Source organism: Tachypleus tridentatus, chromosome 6, assembly GCF_004210375.1.
Source record: "Tachypleus tridentatus isolate NWPU-2018 chromosome 6, ASM421037v1, whole genome shotgun sequence".
Classification (NCBI taxonomy): domain Eukaryota; kingdom Metazoa; phylum Arthropoda; class Merostomata; order Xiphosura; family Limulidae; genus Tachypleus; species Tachypleus tridentatus.
Window position 1 is genome coordinate 161,462,485 of NC_134830.1, and position 18,948 is coordinate 161,481,432.

An 18,948-nucleotide genomic window follows, 5' to 3' on the forward strand; every position below is an offset into this window, starting at 1 on the left:
CCTGGACCACAAAAAAGTGGATTTTCTTGGTGTACTCCTGTTTTCCCTAAAGCAAATTATTGGAACTGAATTTATAGATCCTCGCCACCTTGAACAAGGGCCATTTACTTCTTTTCATTTCATCCCTGGTTGTTTGGTACACCTTCCAAACTTGGACTCCTGTTTCTTTGCTCTCAGCCAGGTCATTGGAAAAATAATCTCAGATGTTAAAGATACACAGAATTTTCTAAGTTAAACAATTATACAACTAAATGTAATCTTGTTGAGCAGAGCAAAGTAAAAATGTAAACATTCTTGAACACTTCAATTGGAGCAGGATGCTTTTGAAATTCCAGACAAAGAAACAAAAAACATGGTGGGTGTTCAGTTTTAGAGGAAGGAATTTCTAGAAAGTGAAAGTTTGGTTGCAAAACACAACTGAGATAGTTAATGTGATAATAAATGTGAATTTGATGTTTAGTAAGACTCACAGACAAAACATAGCTTTATTCCTAAAATATCTCAAATTCAATGCATTTTTACAAGAAATATGGTTTCAGCCATCAATCCATCACACTTATCAAGTCAACTGATGCACTTCCAATGAATACTTAAGTTGACATCCACATACCATAAAAAGTTTGTCAGGTTGTATGGTCTAAGACCAATCTTTGATAAAATTATAGTGCAAATTTTCTCAGTGTATGTATAATAAATTACACTTTTTTGTTCAGATGTTGCATCACATTCAAATATTCCATATTACTACTGATGGCTTGACCATTTGACAATAGTGATCACAAGGTGCTATGTTAACAAATTTTTCAAGAGGTTTAATTACAAAACCATTTTTGGTTTCTCTGTTTGTGTAGTCCAGTTTTAGTATAAAAAGACATCACACATTAAATGTGCCTGCTATCTTGACCATTTGATTAAAGAAATTATAACTTACAAAACACATACTTGTTACTTTGATGAAGAAAAATAACATACATTTTAATTCATTCTATAAAATGTTACACTGCACTCAAAAATAAAAGTAAAGTAATCATACATACAAATAAAGTGTGAAGTCTAATCACTAACAAGACTGGAAGAATATATTTTCTTCTCTCACATCATTCACTCAGAATCTGGTTTTACCGTGTACTTTTTATTTGATTGTTACGACATTGTAAAACCATATGTGAAGATTTATGAACAAGCACAGAACAATACAAGAGATATTTTGATGATGAAACTGAGAAGAAAAAGAATAACTTTTATATACACAGATTTCCAATAAGTAAACAGACACTCACTGCAAAAAAATGATATTTCATTAACTAACCAAAAATAAAACAAAGTTGCAAGATTACTATTGGAATTGAGTACATCTGCCCTTTAGAAATTTTAAATGGAAACACAGATACTTGTTTACATATTTAAAATCTGGGTCTGGGGAAAAAAAAACATTCAGTGAGGTTCTTTTTGGTGACAATCCAGAAGATGGCAAGGATATAGGAAAAAGGAAACATCTTGATCTTTCAAACATCCTTGTAAGGTTTAGGCTGAATGACAAAAAAGATCACCATCTTATATGGAAACACTAGTTTGTTTGGCAAGCTGGTCACTGGGATAAAGGCAGAAGACCTTGTTGGAGAACTGTAATGTATAGAACAGCACTAACCATCCCTTCAAATATCAGTGACTAACCAGCTGCCCAAATGACACCTCACACTATAATGGAAAAACTGCCATTTTTTTTCACATCTTGCATGTGGTTAACAAAAGATCCTACAAAGCCAAAATCCAAACCCAGATGTATCCACTGTCAGGAAAATGTCTGTGTGTGCCATGAAGGTAACATATAGTGGCATTACATCTGTCATACAACAGTAACAGCTGTCTGACGCATGCCCCTCTCCACAACTTTTCTCACACCACAAAGGGTCCAATTTGTTGATTATGGATGCTCAAACTGTTCATAAACCTGTAGTTTTTCAAAGTATATGGAACTGTAATGCCATCCTACTTAGCATGGACAGCCAAATTGATGATTTATTGCTGACTTTCACTGCCTTTCCATCATCCATCTATATGACTTCATAAAACCACAGTTAATTTTACAATCTTTGTTAAGTCATACCTGTATTTACATGTTAGAATTATTTACTTATAATCTTGCATGTTTCTATTTGTTTAGTGGTAAGTTGCATACATATTTAGACTATAAAGGTTAATGCTGGTTTTGAACTTAAAATATGTCAATACTTATTTTGAACTTAAAATATGACTTATGCTGCAGATGTTATGGACTAATGTGCACAACTACCAGAAGCTAACATTTTGTTCAGAGAAGCAATGAAAATAGATTGATTGGGTCAACTCTTCTTCTGTGTGTAAAAGAAATGAGGAACCATGAGCTGTCTGTCACCTGATTGTTGAGGTAAAGACAGCCTGCTGACTAACAGATTTAACAAACTCTATGGCAGTAAAAACACAAGCTTCAAGTAGTCTGACTTGTCTATACTTCTCATGAATAGCTTGAGAATTTAACTATTGACACACATATTAAAATAAGAAAGACTGCCTACTTTAGGAACCATGGGAACATGTTTCAGACACTCAAAGTTATGTACGAATATCACAAATGTGACAATAATCTGTTATTGATTATACTCTAATTATAGTATATGTACAGGTTTGTTTGTTTGTTTTGAGTTTTTGTGCAAAATTATACGAGAGCTATCTGTGCTAGCAATCCCTAATTTAGCAGTGTAAGACTAGAGGGAAGATAGCTAGTCATCATCACCCATTGCCAATTCTTGGACTACTCTTTTACCAACGAATAATGGGATTGACCATCACATTATAATGCCCCACAGATGCAAAGGCAACCATGCTTGGTGCGATGGGGATTCGAACCTGCAACCCTCAGATTATGAATCGAGCTCCTTAGTCACCTGGCCATGCTGGGCCATATGTATAGGTTCTTAAAAGTTTAATTTCTATGGACCTCTGACAACAGCACATCAGTTGGTCACCAAGTACATGGATTTCACTTAGAAACAATGCCAGTAAGCATCTGTGTTCATGTTACATCTGTTGTTTGTGTTATACCTAAATATAAACTCCCATTACCATCAGATCACATCTGCACCACTTCCAACATCAGTAAGTACTTTACACAGACAATGAAGACAGGGATTCTGTCCAGATGAGTGACGCTCATGACACTAAGGAACAGTAATTTCAAATGAATGTCATGAAATGCAGAGGCAGTACAGGTGAGTATTTTAGCTGCTCCATTCTGTTGTATGAGCACTCATAATGACACATGATAAGTTGAATGTCATAGCCCATCACAATATGGGCTCACATATGTCACTGTAATAAGTATACAACTTTCTTCTGCAGCTACCTCAGAATTAACTAACATACAAATATGTTCTGACAAACCTTAGCCACACATTGTGCTCACTATAATGGGAATTATCATGTGCTAAAGCTACAAGATATGATGAGCAATCAATTGCATCTATCATTGTCTTTGTGTAAATGGTCATCCAAATCTAACAGAGAGCAACCAATCCCTTGTTAAAGTTTTTAAGATTCTGCTAATATCCAGGTTTCATGTATTTTGGACTACTGGGCCAAAAAACCAACAAAATACTATTTGGTATATGCTGCAGACAAATGCGACAGCACTTACTTACCTATTGGAAATTATTTTACCATAAACAGCAGAGAAATAAACTTGTAAGTTAAAGAATGTTGTTCCATTCTATTGTCTCATTTTTTTGTGCTTTAATACACCTAAAATTGTCAAGAAAAGGGCTTAATAAGGCATTTCACACTATGTTCATCTCTTACTATCACATTACAATTTGCAATATAAAGTACTAGTAACAGAATGAAAAGCTTTGGTCCTTTCACAGGTCTGAAAATCTGTGGGTTATAAGTTATGCAATAGTTAAGAAGGCATTTTAATAATCAATCTCATAAGCTGGAGATTTTGTTTATTGTTTTCAGAACAGAAATGCCTACTTTCCCCATGTTGCTATAAACATTATAATTATTATTTATAATTATCACTTGATAATTCAGATATATATACATTTTTTATATAGCACAAAGTTCTACAGTGGCAATTTATTTCCTAGTATTGTTGGAAAGAAAATTATATGTTTAGCCTAATATTTTATTTTTTATTTCTCTTCATAAATATCAGCTGTTACACAGCAGTGCTGCTACTGCTACTAAAGACATCACCTACTGTATATAAATTTCAGAAAATTTTGCTACAGAGGTTTTACTAATACTGTGAAAGGCCAAATACTTCAGTTATAAATGTGTAAAAAATCATAGAAACTTCTATTTGTAGCACATCAAAACCCATCAATGATAGTTTTTAAAATAAAAGTTTTAATACAATAAATAATAAGGCTCTGGCTTTTTAATTGATTTGGTAAAAACGGTTGATTGTTTATCTGTATAGAATACAGTAACATGTAGCACCACACTGTGGTTTCAGAGACCATATATCTCGACAGTGAAAACCCAAAACTGATAGGCCTAAAAACAATATATTTTGGATACAGATTAAAATTAATAGGCTATAAGAACATTTTTAAGAATCAGATTTCTTTGTATAAAATGTAATTTTACCTGTATGAAGCCTGGTATGCTGTTGAACATGAGAAAGCTGCTTAAAGCGACGGTCACAGTATGAACACTTGTACGGCTTCTCACCAGTGTGGACACGGAGATGCTGAGTCAGCTGATGGTTTGAAGAGAATGTCTTCAAACAATTCTGACACTGGTGGGGCTTTACATCACCACTATGGACCTCCCGGGCATGATGCTGCATAGCAGACTTATGTAGAAATATCTGGGAAAGACAATGACATAACGCAGGTTCTCATTTTGCTAATATCATCCTAAATAAAACAATTTTTAATTCTATGTGGGGTCTTTAAAGATGGTTTATATAAACTGGTAAGGAAACCCAGTTTCTAAAGGATACTAGTATAATTCGGTGACAATGGACTTATACATTGAGATTCACATTTAGTTCTAATATTTAGTTCTGTTTATCTACATAGCAAACATTGTAAAAAATACTCATGTCTAGTTCTATTTTACAATGAAAAAAAGAGATAAAGAAATAAACAATAATTATGGTAATTGATGTAGTTGTATTGGAACAAGTTAAGTAAAGTCAAATTCTGTTTATCCTGATATGCAATTTAAAAAAAAAAATATTTGTCAGGAATACATAAGAAAGTTGAGATAATACAGTTAACTCCTGTCAGAAACACGCTAGAATGGTAAAGTAATATAGTTACAAGTCCTATCAGGAACATGCTAGAATGGTAAAGTAATACAGTTAAGTCCTGTCAGAAACATACTAGAATGATAAAGTAATATAGTTACAAGTCCTGGCAGAAACATACTAGAATGATAAAGTAATATAGTTACAAGTCCTATCAGGAACATGCTAGAATGGTAAAGTAATACAGTTAAGTCCTGTCAGAAACATACTAGAATCATAAAGTGATACAGTTAAGTCCTGTCAGAAACACACTAGAATGGTAAAGTAATACAGTTAAGTCCTGTAAGAAACACACTAGAATGGTAAAGTAATACAGTTAAGTCCTGTAAGAAACACACTAGAATGGTAAAGTAATATAGTTACAAGTCCTATCAGGAACATGCTAGAATGGTAAAGTAATACAGTTAAGTCCTGTAAGAAACACACTAGAATGGTAAAGTAATATAGTTACAAGTCCTATCAGAAACACACTAGAATGGTAAAGTAATACAGTTAAGTCCTGTAAGAAACACACTAGAATGGTAAAGTAATACAGTTAAGTCCTGTAAGAAACACACTAGAATGGTAAAGTAATATAGTTACAAGTCCTATCAGGAACATGCTAGAATGGTAAAGTAATACAGTTAAGTCCTGTCAGAAACATACTAGAATGATAAAGTAATATAGTTACAAGTCCTGGCAGAAACATACTAGAATGATAAAGTAATATAGTTACAAGTCCTGGCAGAAACATACTAGAATGATAAAGTAATATAGTTACAAGTCCTATCAGGAACATGCTAGAATGGTAAAGTAATACAGTTAAGTCCTGTCAGAAACATACTAGAATGATAAAGTGATACAGTTAAGTCCTGTCAGAAACACACTAGAATGGTAAAGTAATACAGTTAAGTCCTGTAAGAAACACACTAGAATGGTAAAGTAATATAATTACAAGTCCTATCAGGAACATGCTAGAATGGTAAAGTAATACAGTTAAGTCCTGTCAGAAACATACTAGAATGATAAAGTAATATAGTTAAGTCCTGTCAGAAACATACTAGAATGATAAAGTAATATAGTTACAAGTCCTGGCAGAAACATACTAGAATGATAAAGTAATATAGTTACAAGTCCTATCAGGAACATGCTAGAATGGTAAAGTAATACAGTTAAGTCCTGTCAGAAACATACTAGAATGATAAAGTAATATAGTTACAAGTCCTGGCAGAAACATACTAGAATGATAAAGTAATATAGTTACAAGTCCTATCAGGAACATGCTAGAATGGTAAAGTAATACAGTTAAGTCCTGTCAGAAACATACTAGAATGATAAAGTAATATAGTTACAAGTCCTGTCAGAAACACACTAGAATGGTAAAGTAATACAGTTAAGTCCTGTAAGAAACACGCTAGAATGGTAAAGTAATATAATTACAAGTCCTATCAGGAACATGCTAGAATGGTAAAGTAATACAGTTAAGTCCTGTCAGAAACACACTAGAATGATAAAGTGATACAGTTAAGTCCTGTCAGAAACACACTAGAATGATAAAGTAATAGAGTTACAAGTCCTATCAGAAACATGCTAGAATAATAAAGTGATACAGTTAAGTCCTGTCAGAAACACACTAGAATGATAAAGTAATATAGTTACAAGTCCTATCAGAAACATGCTAGAATGATAAAGTAATATAGTTACAAGTCCTATCAGGAACATGCTAGAATGGTAAAGTAATACAGTTAAGTCCTGTCAGAAACATACTAGAATGATAAAGTAATATAGTTACAAGTCCTATCAGGAACATGCTAGAATGGTAAAGTAATACAGTTAAGTCCTGTCAGAAACAAACTAGAATGATAAAGTAATATAGTTACAAGTCCTATCAGGAACATGTTAGAATGGTAAAGTAATACAGTTAAGTCCTGTCAGAAACATACTAGAATGGTAAAGTAATACAGTTACAAGTCCTGTCAGAAACATACTAGAATGATAAAGTAATATAGTTACAAGTCCTATCAGGAACATGCTAGAATGGTAAAGTAATACAGTTAAGTCCTGTCAGAAACATACTAGAATGGTAAAGTAATACAGTTACAAGTCCTATCAGGAACATGCTAGAATGGTAAAGTAATACAGTTAAGTCCTGTCAGAAACATACTAGAATGATAAAGTAATATGGTTACAAGTCCTATCAGGAACATGCTAGAATGGTAAAGTAATACAGTTAAGTCCTGTCAGAAACATACTAGAATGATAAAGTAATATAGTTACAAGTCCTATCAGGAACATGCTAGAATGGTAAAGTAATACAGTTAAGTCCTGTCAGAAACATACTAGAATGGTAAAGTAATACAGTTACAAGTCCTGTCAGAAACATACTAGAATGGTAAAGTAATACAGTTAAGTCCTGTCAGAAACATACTAGAATGGTAAAGTAATACAGTTACAAGTCCTGTCAGAAACATACTAGAATGATAAAGTAATATAGTTACAAGTCCTATCAGGAACATGCTAGAATGGTAAAGTAATACAGTTAAGTCCTGTCAGAAACATACTAGAATGGTAAAGTAATACAGTTACAAGTCCTATCAGGAACATGCTAGAATGGTAAAGTAATACAGTTACAAGATCTATCAGGAACATGCTAGAATGGTAAAGTAATTTTGTTACAAGTCCTATCAGAAACATGCTAGAATGATAAAGTAATACAGTTACAAGTCCTGTCAGAAACATGCTAGAATGGTAAAGTAATACAGTTAAGTCCTGTCAAAAACATACTAGAATGGTAAAGTAATATAGTTACAAGTCCTATCAGGAACATGCTAGAATGGTAAAGTAATACAGTTAAGTCCTGTCAGAAACATACTAGAATGATAAAGTAATATGGTTACAAGTCCTATCAGGAACATGCTAGAATGGTAAAGTAATACAGTTAAGTCCTGTCAGAAACATACTAGAATGATAAAGTAATATAGTTACAAGTCCTATCAGGAACATGCTAGAATGATAAAGTAATATAGTTACAAGTCCTGTCAGAAACATGCTAGAATGGTAAAGTAATACAGTTAAGTCCTGTCAGAAACATACTAGAATGATAAAGTAATATAGTTACAAGTCCTATCAGGAACATGCTAGAATGGTAAAGTAATATAGTTACAAGTCCTATCAGAAACATGCTAGAATGATAAAGTAATACAGTTACAAGTCCTGTCAAAAACATACTAGAATGGTAAAGTAATATAGTTACAAGTCCTATCAGAAACACGCTAGAATGGTAAAGTAATACAGTTAAGTCCTGTCAAAAACATACTAGAATGATAAAGTAATACAGTTACAAGTCCTGTCAGAAACATGCTAGAATGGTAAAGTAATACAGTTAAGTCCTGTCAAAACATACTAGAATGATAAAGTAATATAGTTACAAGTCCTGGCAGAAACATACTAGAATGATAAAGTAATATAGTTACAAGTCCTATCAGGAACATGCTAGAATGGTAAAGTAATACAGTTAAGTCCTGTCAGAAACATGCTAGAATGATAAAGTAATACAGTTACAAGTCCTGTCAAAAACATACTAGAATGATAAACTAATATAGTTACAAGTCCTACAGGAACATGCTAGAATGGTAAAGTAATATAGTTACAAGTCCTATCAGAAACATGCTAGAATGATAAAGTAATACAGTTACAAGTCCTGTCAGAAACATGCTAGAATGGTAAAGTAATACAGTTAAGTCCTGTCAAAACATACTAGAATGGTAAAGTAATATGGTTACAAGTCCTATCAGGAACATGCTAGAATGGTAAAGTAATACAGTTAAGTCCTGTCAGAAACATACTAGAATGATAAAGTAATATAGTTACTAGTCCTATCAGGAACATGCTAGAATGGTAAAGTAATATAGTTACAAGTCCTATCAGAAACATGCTAGAATGATAAAGTAATACAGTTACAAGTCCTGTCAGAAACATGCTAGAATGGTAAAGTAATACAGTTAAGTCCTGTCAAAAACATACTAGAATGGTAAAGTAATATAGTTACAAGTCCTATCAGAAACACGCTAGAATGGTAAAGTAATACAGTTAAGTCCTGTCAGAAACACACTAGAATGATAAAGTGATACAGTTAAGTCCTGTCAGAAACACACTAGAATGATAAAGTAATAGAGTTACAAGTCCTATCAGAAACATGCTAGAATAATAAAGTGATACAGTTAAGTCCTGTCAGAAACACACTAGAATGATAAAGTAATATAGTTACAAGTCCTATCAGAAACATGCTAGAATGATAAAGTAATATAGTTACAAGTCCTATCAGAAACATGCTAGAATGGTAAAGTAATACAGTTAAGTCCTGTCAGAAACATACTAGAATGATAAAGTAATATAGTTACAAGTCCTATCAGGAACATGCTAGAATGGTAAAGTAATACAGTTAAGTCCTGTCAGAAACAAACTAGAATGATAAAGTAATATAGTTACAAGTCCTATCAGGAACATGTTAGAATGGTAAAGTAATACAGTTAAGTCCTGTCAGAAACATACTAGAATGGTAAAGTAATACAGTTACAAGTCCTGTCAGAAACATACTAGAATGATAAAGTAATATAGTTACAAGTCCTATCAGGAACATGCTAGAATGGTAAAGTAATACAGTTAAGTCCTGTCAGAAACATACTAGAATGGTAAAGTAATACAGTTACAAGTCCTATCAGGAACATGCTAGAATGGTAAAGTAATACAGTTAAGTCCTGTCAGAAACATACTAGAATGATAAAGTAATATGGTTACAAGTCCTATCAGGAACATGCTAGAATGGTAAAGTAATACAGTTAAGTCCTGTCAGAAACATACTAGAATGATAAAGTAATATAGTTACAAGTCCTATCAGGAACATGCTAGAATGGTAAAGTAATACAGTTAAGTCCTGTCAGAAACATACTAGAATGGTAAAGTAATACAGTTACAAGTCCTGTCAGAAACATACTAGAATGGTAAAGTAATACAGTTAAGTCCTGTCAGAAACATACTAGAATGGTAAAGTAATACAGTTACAAGTCCTGTCAGAAACATACTAGAATGATAAAGTAATATAGTTACAAGTCCTATCAGGAACATGCTAGAATGGTAAAGTAATACAGTTAAGTCCTGTCAGAAACATACTAGAATGGTAAAGTAATACAGTTACAAGTCCTATCAGGAACATGCTAGAATGGTAAAGTAATACAGTTACAAGATCTATCAGGAACATGCTAGAATGGTAAAGTAATTTTGTTACAAGTCCTATCAGAAACATGCTAGAATGATAAAGTAATACAGTTACAAGTCCTGTCAGAAACATGCTAGAATGGTAAAGTAATACAGTTAAGTCCTGTCAAAACATACTAGAATGGTAAAGTAATATAGTTACAAGTCCTATCAGGAACATGCTAGAATGGTAAAGTAATACAGTTAAGTCCTGTCAGAAACATACTAGAATGATAAAGTAATATGGTTACAAGTCCTATCAGGAACATGCTAGAATGGTAAAGTAATACAGTTAAGTCCTGTCAGAAACATACTAGAATGATAAAGTAATATAGTTACAAGTCCTATCAGGAACATGCTAGAATGATAAAGTAATATAGTTACAAGTCCTGTCAGAAACATGCTAGAATGGTAAAGTAATACAGTTAAGTCCTGTCAGAAACATACTAGAATGATAAAGTAATATAGTTACAAGTCCTATCAGGAACATGCTAGAATGGTAAAGTAATATAGTTACAAGTCCTATCAGAAACATGCTAGAATGATAAAGTAATACAGTTACAAGTCCTGTCAAAACATACTAGAATGGTAAAGTAATATAGTTACAAGTCCTATCAGAAACACGCTAGAATGGTAAAGTAATACAGTTAAGTCCTGTCAAAAACATACTAGAATGATAAAGTAATACAGTTACAAGTCCTGTCAGAAACATGCTATAATGGTAAAGTAATACAGTTAAGTCCTGTCAAAAACATACTAGAATGATAAAGTAATATAGTTACAAGTCCTGGCAGAAACATACTAGAATGATAAAGTAATATAGTTACAAGTCCTATCAGGAACATGCTAGAATGGTAAAGTAATACAGTTAAGTCCTGTCAGAAACATGCTAGAATGATAAAGTAATACAGTTACAAGTCCTGTCAAAAACATACTAGAATGATAAACTAATATAGTTACAAGTCCTACAGGAACATGCTAGAATGGTAAAGTAATATAGTTACAAGTCCTATCAGAAACATGCTAGAATGATAAAGTAATACAGTTACAAGTCCTGTCAGAAACATGCTAGAATGGTAAAGTAATACAGTTAAGTCCTGTCAAAAACATACTAGAATGGTAAAGTAATATGGTTACAAGTCCTATCAGGAACATGCTAGAATGGTAAAGTAATACAGTTAAGTCCTGTCAGAAACATACTAGAATGATAAAGTAATATAGTTACTAGTCCTATCAGGAACATGCTAGAATGGTAAAGTAATATAGTTACAAGTCCTATCAGAAACATGCTAGAATGATAAAGTAATACAGTTACAAGTCCTGTCAGAAACATGCTAGAATGGTAAAGTAATACAGTTAAGTCCTGTCAAAAACATACTAGAATGGTAAAGTAATATAGTTACAAGTCCTATCAGAAACACGCTAGAATGGTAAAGTAATACAGTTAAGTCCTGTCAAAAACATACTAGAATGATAAAGTAATACAGTTACAAGTCCTGTCAGATACATGCTAGAATGGTAAAGTAATACAGTTAAGTCCTGTCAGAAACATACTAGAATGGTAAAGTAATACAGTTAAGTCCTGTCAGAAACATACTAGAATGATAAAGTAATGCAGTTACAAGTCCTGTCAAAAACATACTAGAATGGTAAAATAATATAGTTACAAGTCCTATCAGAAACATGCTAGAATGGTAAAGTAATACAGTTAAGTCCTGTCAGAAACATACTAGAATGATAAAGTAATACAGTTACAAGTCCTGTCAGAAGCATGCTAGAATGGTAAAGTAATACAGTTACAAGTCCTATCAGAGACATGCTAGAATGGTAAAGTAATACAGTTAAGTCCTGTCAGAAACATACTAGAATGGTAAAGTAATACAGTTACAAGTCCTGTCAAAAACATACTAGAATGGTAAAGTAATATAGTTACAAGTCCTATCAGGAACATGCTAGAATGATAAAGTAATACAGTTACAAGTCCTACAGGAACATGCTAGAATGGTAAAGTAATACAGTTAACTCCTGTCAGAAACACGCTAGAATGGTAAAGTAATACAGTTAAGTCCTGTCAGAAACATACTAGAATGGTAAAGTAATACAGTTACAAGTCCTCTCAAAAACAAACTAGAATGATAAAGTAATACAGTTACAAGTCCTGTCAGAAACATACTAGAATGATAAAGTAATACAGTTACAAGTCCTGTCAGAAACATGCTATAATGGTAAAGTAATACAGTTAAGTCCTGTCAGAAACATACTAGAATGATAAAGTAATATAGTTACAAGTCCTATCAGAAACATGCTAGAATGGTAAAGTAATACAGTTAAGTCCTGTCAGAAACATACTAGAATGATAAAGTAATACAGTTACAAGTCCTGTCAGAAACATGCTAGAATGATAAAGTAATACAGTTACAAGTCCTGTCAAAAACATACTAGAATGATAAAGTAATATAGTTACAAGTCCTACAGGAACATGCTAGAATGGTAAAGTAATATAGTTACAAGTCCTATCAGAAACATGCTAGAATGATAAAGTAATACAGTTACAAGTCCTGTCAGAAACATGCTAGAATGGTAAAGTAATACAGTTAAGTCCTGTCAAAAACATACTAGAATGGTAAAGTAATATAGTTACAAGTCCTATCAGGAACATGCTAGAATGGTAAAGTAATACAGTTAAGTCCTGTCAGAAACATACTAGAATGATAAAGTAATATGGTTACAAGTCCTATCAGGAACATGCTAGAATGGTAAAGCAATACAGTTAAGTCCTGTCAGAAACATACTAGAATGATAAAGTAATATAGTTACTAGTCCTATCAGGAACATGCTAGAATGGTAAAGTAATATAGTTACAAGTCCTATCAGAAACATGCTAGAATGATAAAGTAATACAGTTACAAGTCCTGTCAGAAACATGCTAGAATGGTAAAGTAATACAGTTAAGTCCTGTCAAAAACATACTAGAATGGTAAAGTAATATAGTTACAAGTCCTATCAGGAACATGCTAGAATGGTAAAGTAATACAGTTAAGTCCTGTCAGAAACATACTAGAATGATAAAGTAATATGGTTACAAGTCCTATCAGGAACATGCTAGAATGGTAAAGCAATACAGTTAAGTCCTGTCAGAAACATACTAGAATGATAAAGTAATATAGTTACTAGTCCTATCAGGAACATGCTAGAATGGTAAAGTAATATAGTTACAAGTCCTATCAGAAACATGCTAGAATGATAAAGTAATATAGTTACAAGTCCTATCAGAAACACGCTAGAATGGTAAAGTAATACAGTTAAGTCCTGTCAAAAACATACTAGAATGATAAAGTAATACAGTTACAAGTCCTGTCAGATACATGCTAGAATGGTAAAGTAATACAGTTAAGTCCTGTCAGAAACATACTAGAATGATAAAGTAATATAGTTACAAGTCCTATCAGAAACATGCTAGAATGGTAAAGTAATACAGTTAAGTCCTGTCAGAAACATACTAGAATGATAAAGTAATACAGTTACAAGTCCTGTCAGAAACATGCTAGAATGATAAAGTAATACAGTTACAAGTCCTGTCAAAAACATACTAGAATGATAAAGTAATATAGTTACAAGTCCTACAGGAACATGCTAGAATGGTAAAGTAATATAGTTACAAGTCCTATCAGAAACATGCTAGAATGATAAAGTAATACAGTTACAAGTCCTGTCAGAAACATGCTAGAATGGTAAAGTAATACAGTTAAGTCCTGTCAAAAACATACTAGAATGGTAAAGTAATATAGTTACAAGTCCTATCAGGAACATGCTAGAATGGTAAAGTAATACAGTTAAGTCCTGTCAGAAACCTACTAGAATGATAAAGTAATATGGTTACAAGTCCTATCAGGAACATGTTAGAATGGTAAAGTAATACAGTTAAGTCCTGTCAGAAACATACTAGAATGGTAAAGTAATACAGTTACAAGTCCTGTCAGAAACATACTAGAATGATAAAGTAATATAGTTACAAGTCCTATCAGGAACATGCTAGAATGGTAAAGTAATACAGTTAAGTCCTGTCAGAAACATACTAGAATGGTAAAGTAATACAGTTACAAGTCCTATCAGGAACATGCTAGAATGGTAAAGTAATACAGTTAAGTCCTGTCAGAAACATACTAGAATGATAAAGTAATATGGTTACAAGTCCTATCAGGAACATGCTAGAATGGTAAAGTAATACAGTTAAGTCCTGTCAGAAACATACTAGAATGATAAAGTAATATAGTTACAAGTCCTATCAGGAACATGCTAGAATGGTAAAGTAATACAGTTAAGTCCTGTCAGAAACATACTAGAATGGTAAAGTAATACAGTTACAAGTCCTGTCAGAAACATACTAGAATGGTAAAGTAATACAGTTAAGTCCTGTCAGAAACATACTAGAATGGTAAAGTAATACAGTTACAAGTCCTGTCAGAAACATACTAGAATGATAAAGTAATATAGTTACAAGTCCTATCAGGAACATGCTAGAATGGTAAAGTAATACAGTTAAGTCCTGTCAGAAACATACTAGAATGGTAAAGTAATACAGTTACAAGTCCTATCAGGAACATGCTAGAATGGTAAAGTAATACAGTTACAAGATCTATCAGGAACATGCTAGAATGGTAAAGTAATTTTGTTACAAGTCCTATCAGAAACATGCTAGAATGATAAAGTAATACAGTTACAAGTCCTGTCAGAAACATGCTAGAATGGTAAAGTAATACAGTTAAGTCCTGTCAAAAACATACTAGAATGGTAAAGTAATATAGTTACAAGTCCTATCAGGAACATGCTAGAATGGTAAAGTAATACAGTTAAGTCCTGTCAGAAACATACTAGAATGATAAAGTAATATGGTTACAAGTCCTATCAGGAACATGCTAGAATGGTAAAGTAATATAGTTACAAGTCCTATCAGAAACATGCTAGAATGATAAAGTAATACAGTTACAAGTCCTGTCAAAAACATACTAGAATGGTAAAGTAATATAGTTACAAGTCCTATCAGAAACACGCTAGAATGGTAAAGTAATACAGTTAAGTCCTGTCAAAAACATACTAGAATGATAAAGTAATACAGTTACAAGTCCTGTCAGAAACATGCTATAATGGTAAAGTAATACAGTTAAGTCCTGTCAAAAACATACTAGAATGATAAAGTAATATAGTTACAAGTCCTGGCAGAAACATACTAGAATGATAAAGTAATATAGTTACAAGTCCTATCAGGAACATGCTAGAATGGTAAAGTAATACAGTTAAGTCCTGTCAGAAACATGCTAGAATGATAAAGTAATACAGTTACAAGTCCTGTCAAAACATACTAGAATGATAAACTAATATAGTTACAAGTCCTACAGGAACATGCTAGAATGGTAAAGTAATATAGTTACAAGTCCTATCAGAAACATGCTAGAATGATAAAGTAATACAGTTACAAGTCCTGTCAGAAACATGCTAGAATGGTAAAGTAATACAGTTAAGTCCTGTCAAAACATACTAGAATGGTAAAGTAATATGGTTACAAGTCCTATCAGGAACATGCTAGAATGGTAAAGTAATACAGTTAAGTCCTGTCAGAAACATACTAGAATGATAAAGTAATATAGTTACTAGTCCTATCAGGAACATGCTAGAATGGTAAAGTAATATAGTTACAAGTCCTATCAGAAACATGCTAGAATGATAAAGTAATACAGTTACAAGTCCTGTCAGAAACATGCTAGAATGGTAAAGTAATACAGTTAAGTCCTGTCAAAAACATACTAGAATGGTAAAGTAATATAGTTACAAGTCCTATCAGAAACACGCTAGAATGGTAAAGTAATACAGTTAAGTCCTGTCAAAACATACTAGAATGATAAAGTAATACAGTTACAAGTCCTGTCAGATACATGCTAGAATGGTAAAGTAATACAGTTAAGTCCTGTCAGAAACATACTAGAATGGTAAAGTAATACAGTTAAGTCCTGTCAGAAACATACTAGAATGATAAAGTAATGCAGTTACAAGTCCTGTCAAAACATACTAGAATGGTAAAATAATATAGTTACAAGTCCTATCAGAAACATGCTAGAATGGTAAAGTAATACAGTTAAGTCCTGTCAGAAACATACTAGAATGATAAAGTAATACAGTTACAAGTCCTGTCAGAAGCATGCTAGAATGGTAAAGTAATACAGTTACAAGTCCTATCAGAGACATGCTAGAATGGTAAAGTAATACAGTTAAGTCCTGTCAGAAACATACTAGAATGGTAAAGTAATACAGTTACAAGTCCTGTCAAAAACATACTAGAATGGTAAAGTAATATAGTTACAAGTCCTATCAGGAACATGCTAGAATGATAAAGTAATACAGTTACAAGTCCTACAGGAACATGCTAGAATGGTAAAGTAATACAGTTAACTCCTGTCAGAAACACGCTAGAATGGTAAAGTAATACAGTTAAGTCCTGTCAGAAACATACTAGAATGGTAAAGTAATACAGTTACAAGTCCTCTCAAAAACAAACTAGAATGATAAAGTAATACAGTTACAAGTCCTGTCAGAAACATACTAGAATGATAAAGTAATACAGTTACAAGTCCTGTCAGAAACATGCTATAATGGTAAAGTAATACAGTTAAGTCCTGTCAGAAACATACTAGAATGATAAAGTAATATAGTTACAAGTCCTATCAGAAACATGCTAGAATGGTAAAGTAATACAGTTAAGTCCTGTCAGAAACATACTAGAATGATAAAGTAATACAGTTACAAGTCCTGTCAGAAACATGCTAGAATGATAAAGTAATACAGTTACAAGTCCTGTCAAAAACATACTAGAATGATAAAGTAATATAGTTACAAGTCCTACAGGAACATGCTAGAATGGTAAAGTAATATAGTTACAAGTCCTATCAGAAACATGCTAGAATGATAAAGTAATACAGTTACAAGTCCTGTCAGAAACATGCTAGAATGGTAAAGTAATACAGTTAAGTCCTGTCAAAACATACTAGAATGGTAAAGTAATATAGTTACAAGTCCTATCAGGAACATGCTAGAATGGTAAAGTAATACAGTTAAGTCCTGTCAGAAACATACTAGAATGATAAAGTAATATGGTTACAAGTCCTATCAGGAACATGCTAGAATGGTAAAGCAATACAGTTAAGTCCTGTCAGAAACATACTAGAATGATAAAGTAATATAGTTACTAGTCCTATCAGGAACATGCTAGAATGGTAAAGTAATATAGTTACAAGTCCTATCAGAAACATGCTAGAATGATAAAGTAATACAGTTACAAGTCCTGTCAGAAACATGCTAGAATGGTAAAGTAATACAGTTAAGTCCTGTCAAAAACATACTAGAATGGTAAAGTAATATAGTTACAAGTCCTATCAGGAACATGCTAGAATGGTAAAGTAATACAGTTAAGTCCTGTCAGAAACATACTAGAATGATAAAGTAATATGGTTACAAGTCCTATCAGGAACATGCTAGAATGGTAAAGCAATACAGTTAAGTCCTGTCAGAAACATACTAGAATGATAAAGTAATATAGTTACTAGTCCTATCAGGAACATGCTAGAATGGTAAAGTAATATAGTTACAAGTCCTATCAGAAACATGCTAGAATGATAAAGTAATATAGTTACAAGTCCTATCAGAAACACGCTAGAATGGTAAAGTAATACAGTTAAGTCCTGTCAAAAACATACTAGAATGATAAAGTAATACAGTTACAAGTCCTGTCAGATACATGCTAGAATGGTAAAGTAATACAGTTAAGTCCTGTCAGAAACATACTAGAATGATAAAGTAATATAGTTACAAGTCCTATCAGAAACATGCTAGAATGGTAAAGTAATACAGTTAAGTCCTGTCAGAAACATACTAGAATGATAAAGTAATACAGTTACAAGTCCTGTCAGAAACATGCTAGAATGATAAAGTAATACAGTTACAAGTCCTGTCAAAAACATACTAGAATGATAAAGTAATATAGTTACAAGTCCTACAGGAACATGCTAGAATGGTAAAGTAATATAGTTACAAGTCCTATCAGAAACATGCTAGAATGATAAAGTAATACAGTTACAAGTCCTGTCAGAAACATGCTAGAATGGTAAAGTAATACAGTTAAGTCCTGTCAAAACATACTAGAATGGTAAAGTAATATAGTTACAAGTCCTATCAGGAACATGCTAGAATGGTAAAGTAATACAGTTAAGTCCTGTCAGAAACCTACTAGAATGATAAAGTAATATGGTTACAAGTCCTATCAGGAACATGCTAGAATGGTAAAGCAATACAGTTAAGTCCTGTCAGAAACATACTAGAATGATAAAGTAATATAGTTACTAGTCCTATCAGGAACATGCTAGAATGGTAAA

General features: G+C 32.5%; 1 protein-coding gene across 5 annotated transcripts in view; it reads right to left on the reverse strand.

Annotated features, from left to right (window-relative positions):
* The window catches only part of LOC143254306 (uncharacterized), a 269,977-nt gene that overhangs the window by 19,722 nt on the left and 231,307 nt on the right, over positions 1 to 18,948 (reverse strand). For all 5 annotated transcript variants that reach the window (XM_076509269.1, XM_076509262.1, XM_076509258.1 and 2 more), the window contains one exon: positions 4,630 to 4,852. In XM_076509269.1, the coding sequence (XP_076365384.1) occupies positions 4,630 to 4,852 (223 nt within the window). The remainder of the gene's footprint in view (positions 1 to 4,629; positions 4,853 to 18,948) is intronic.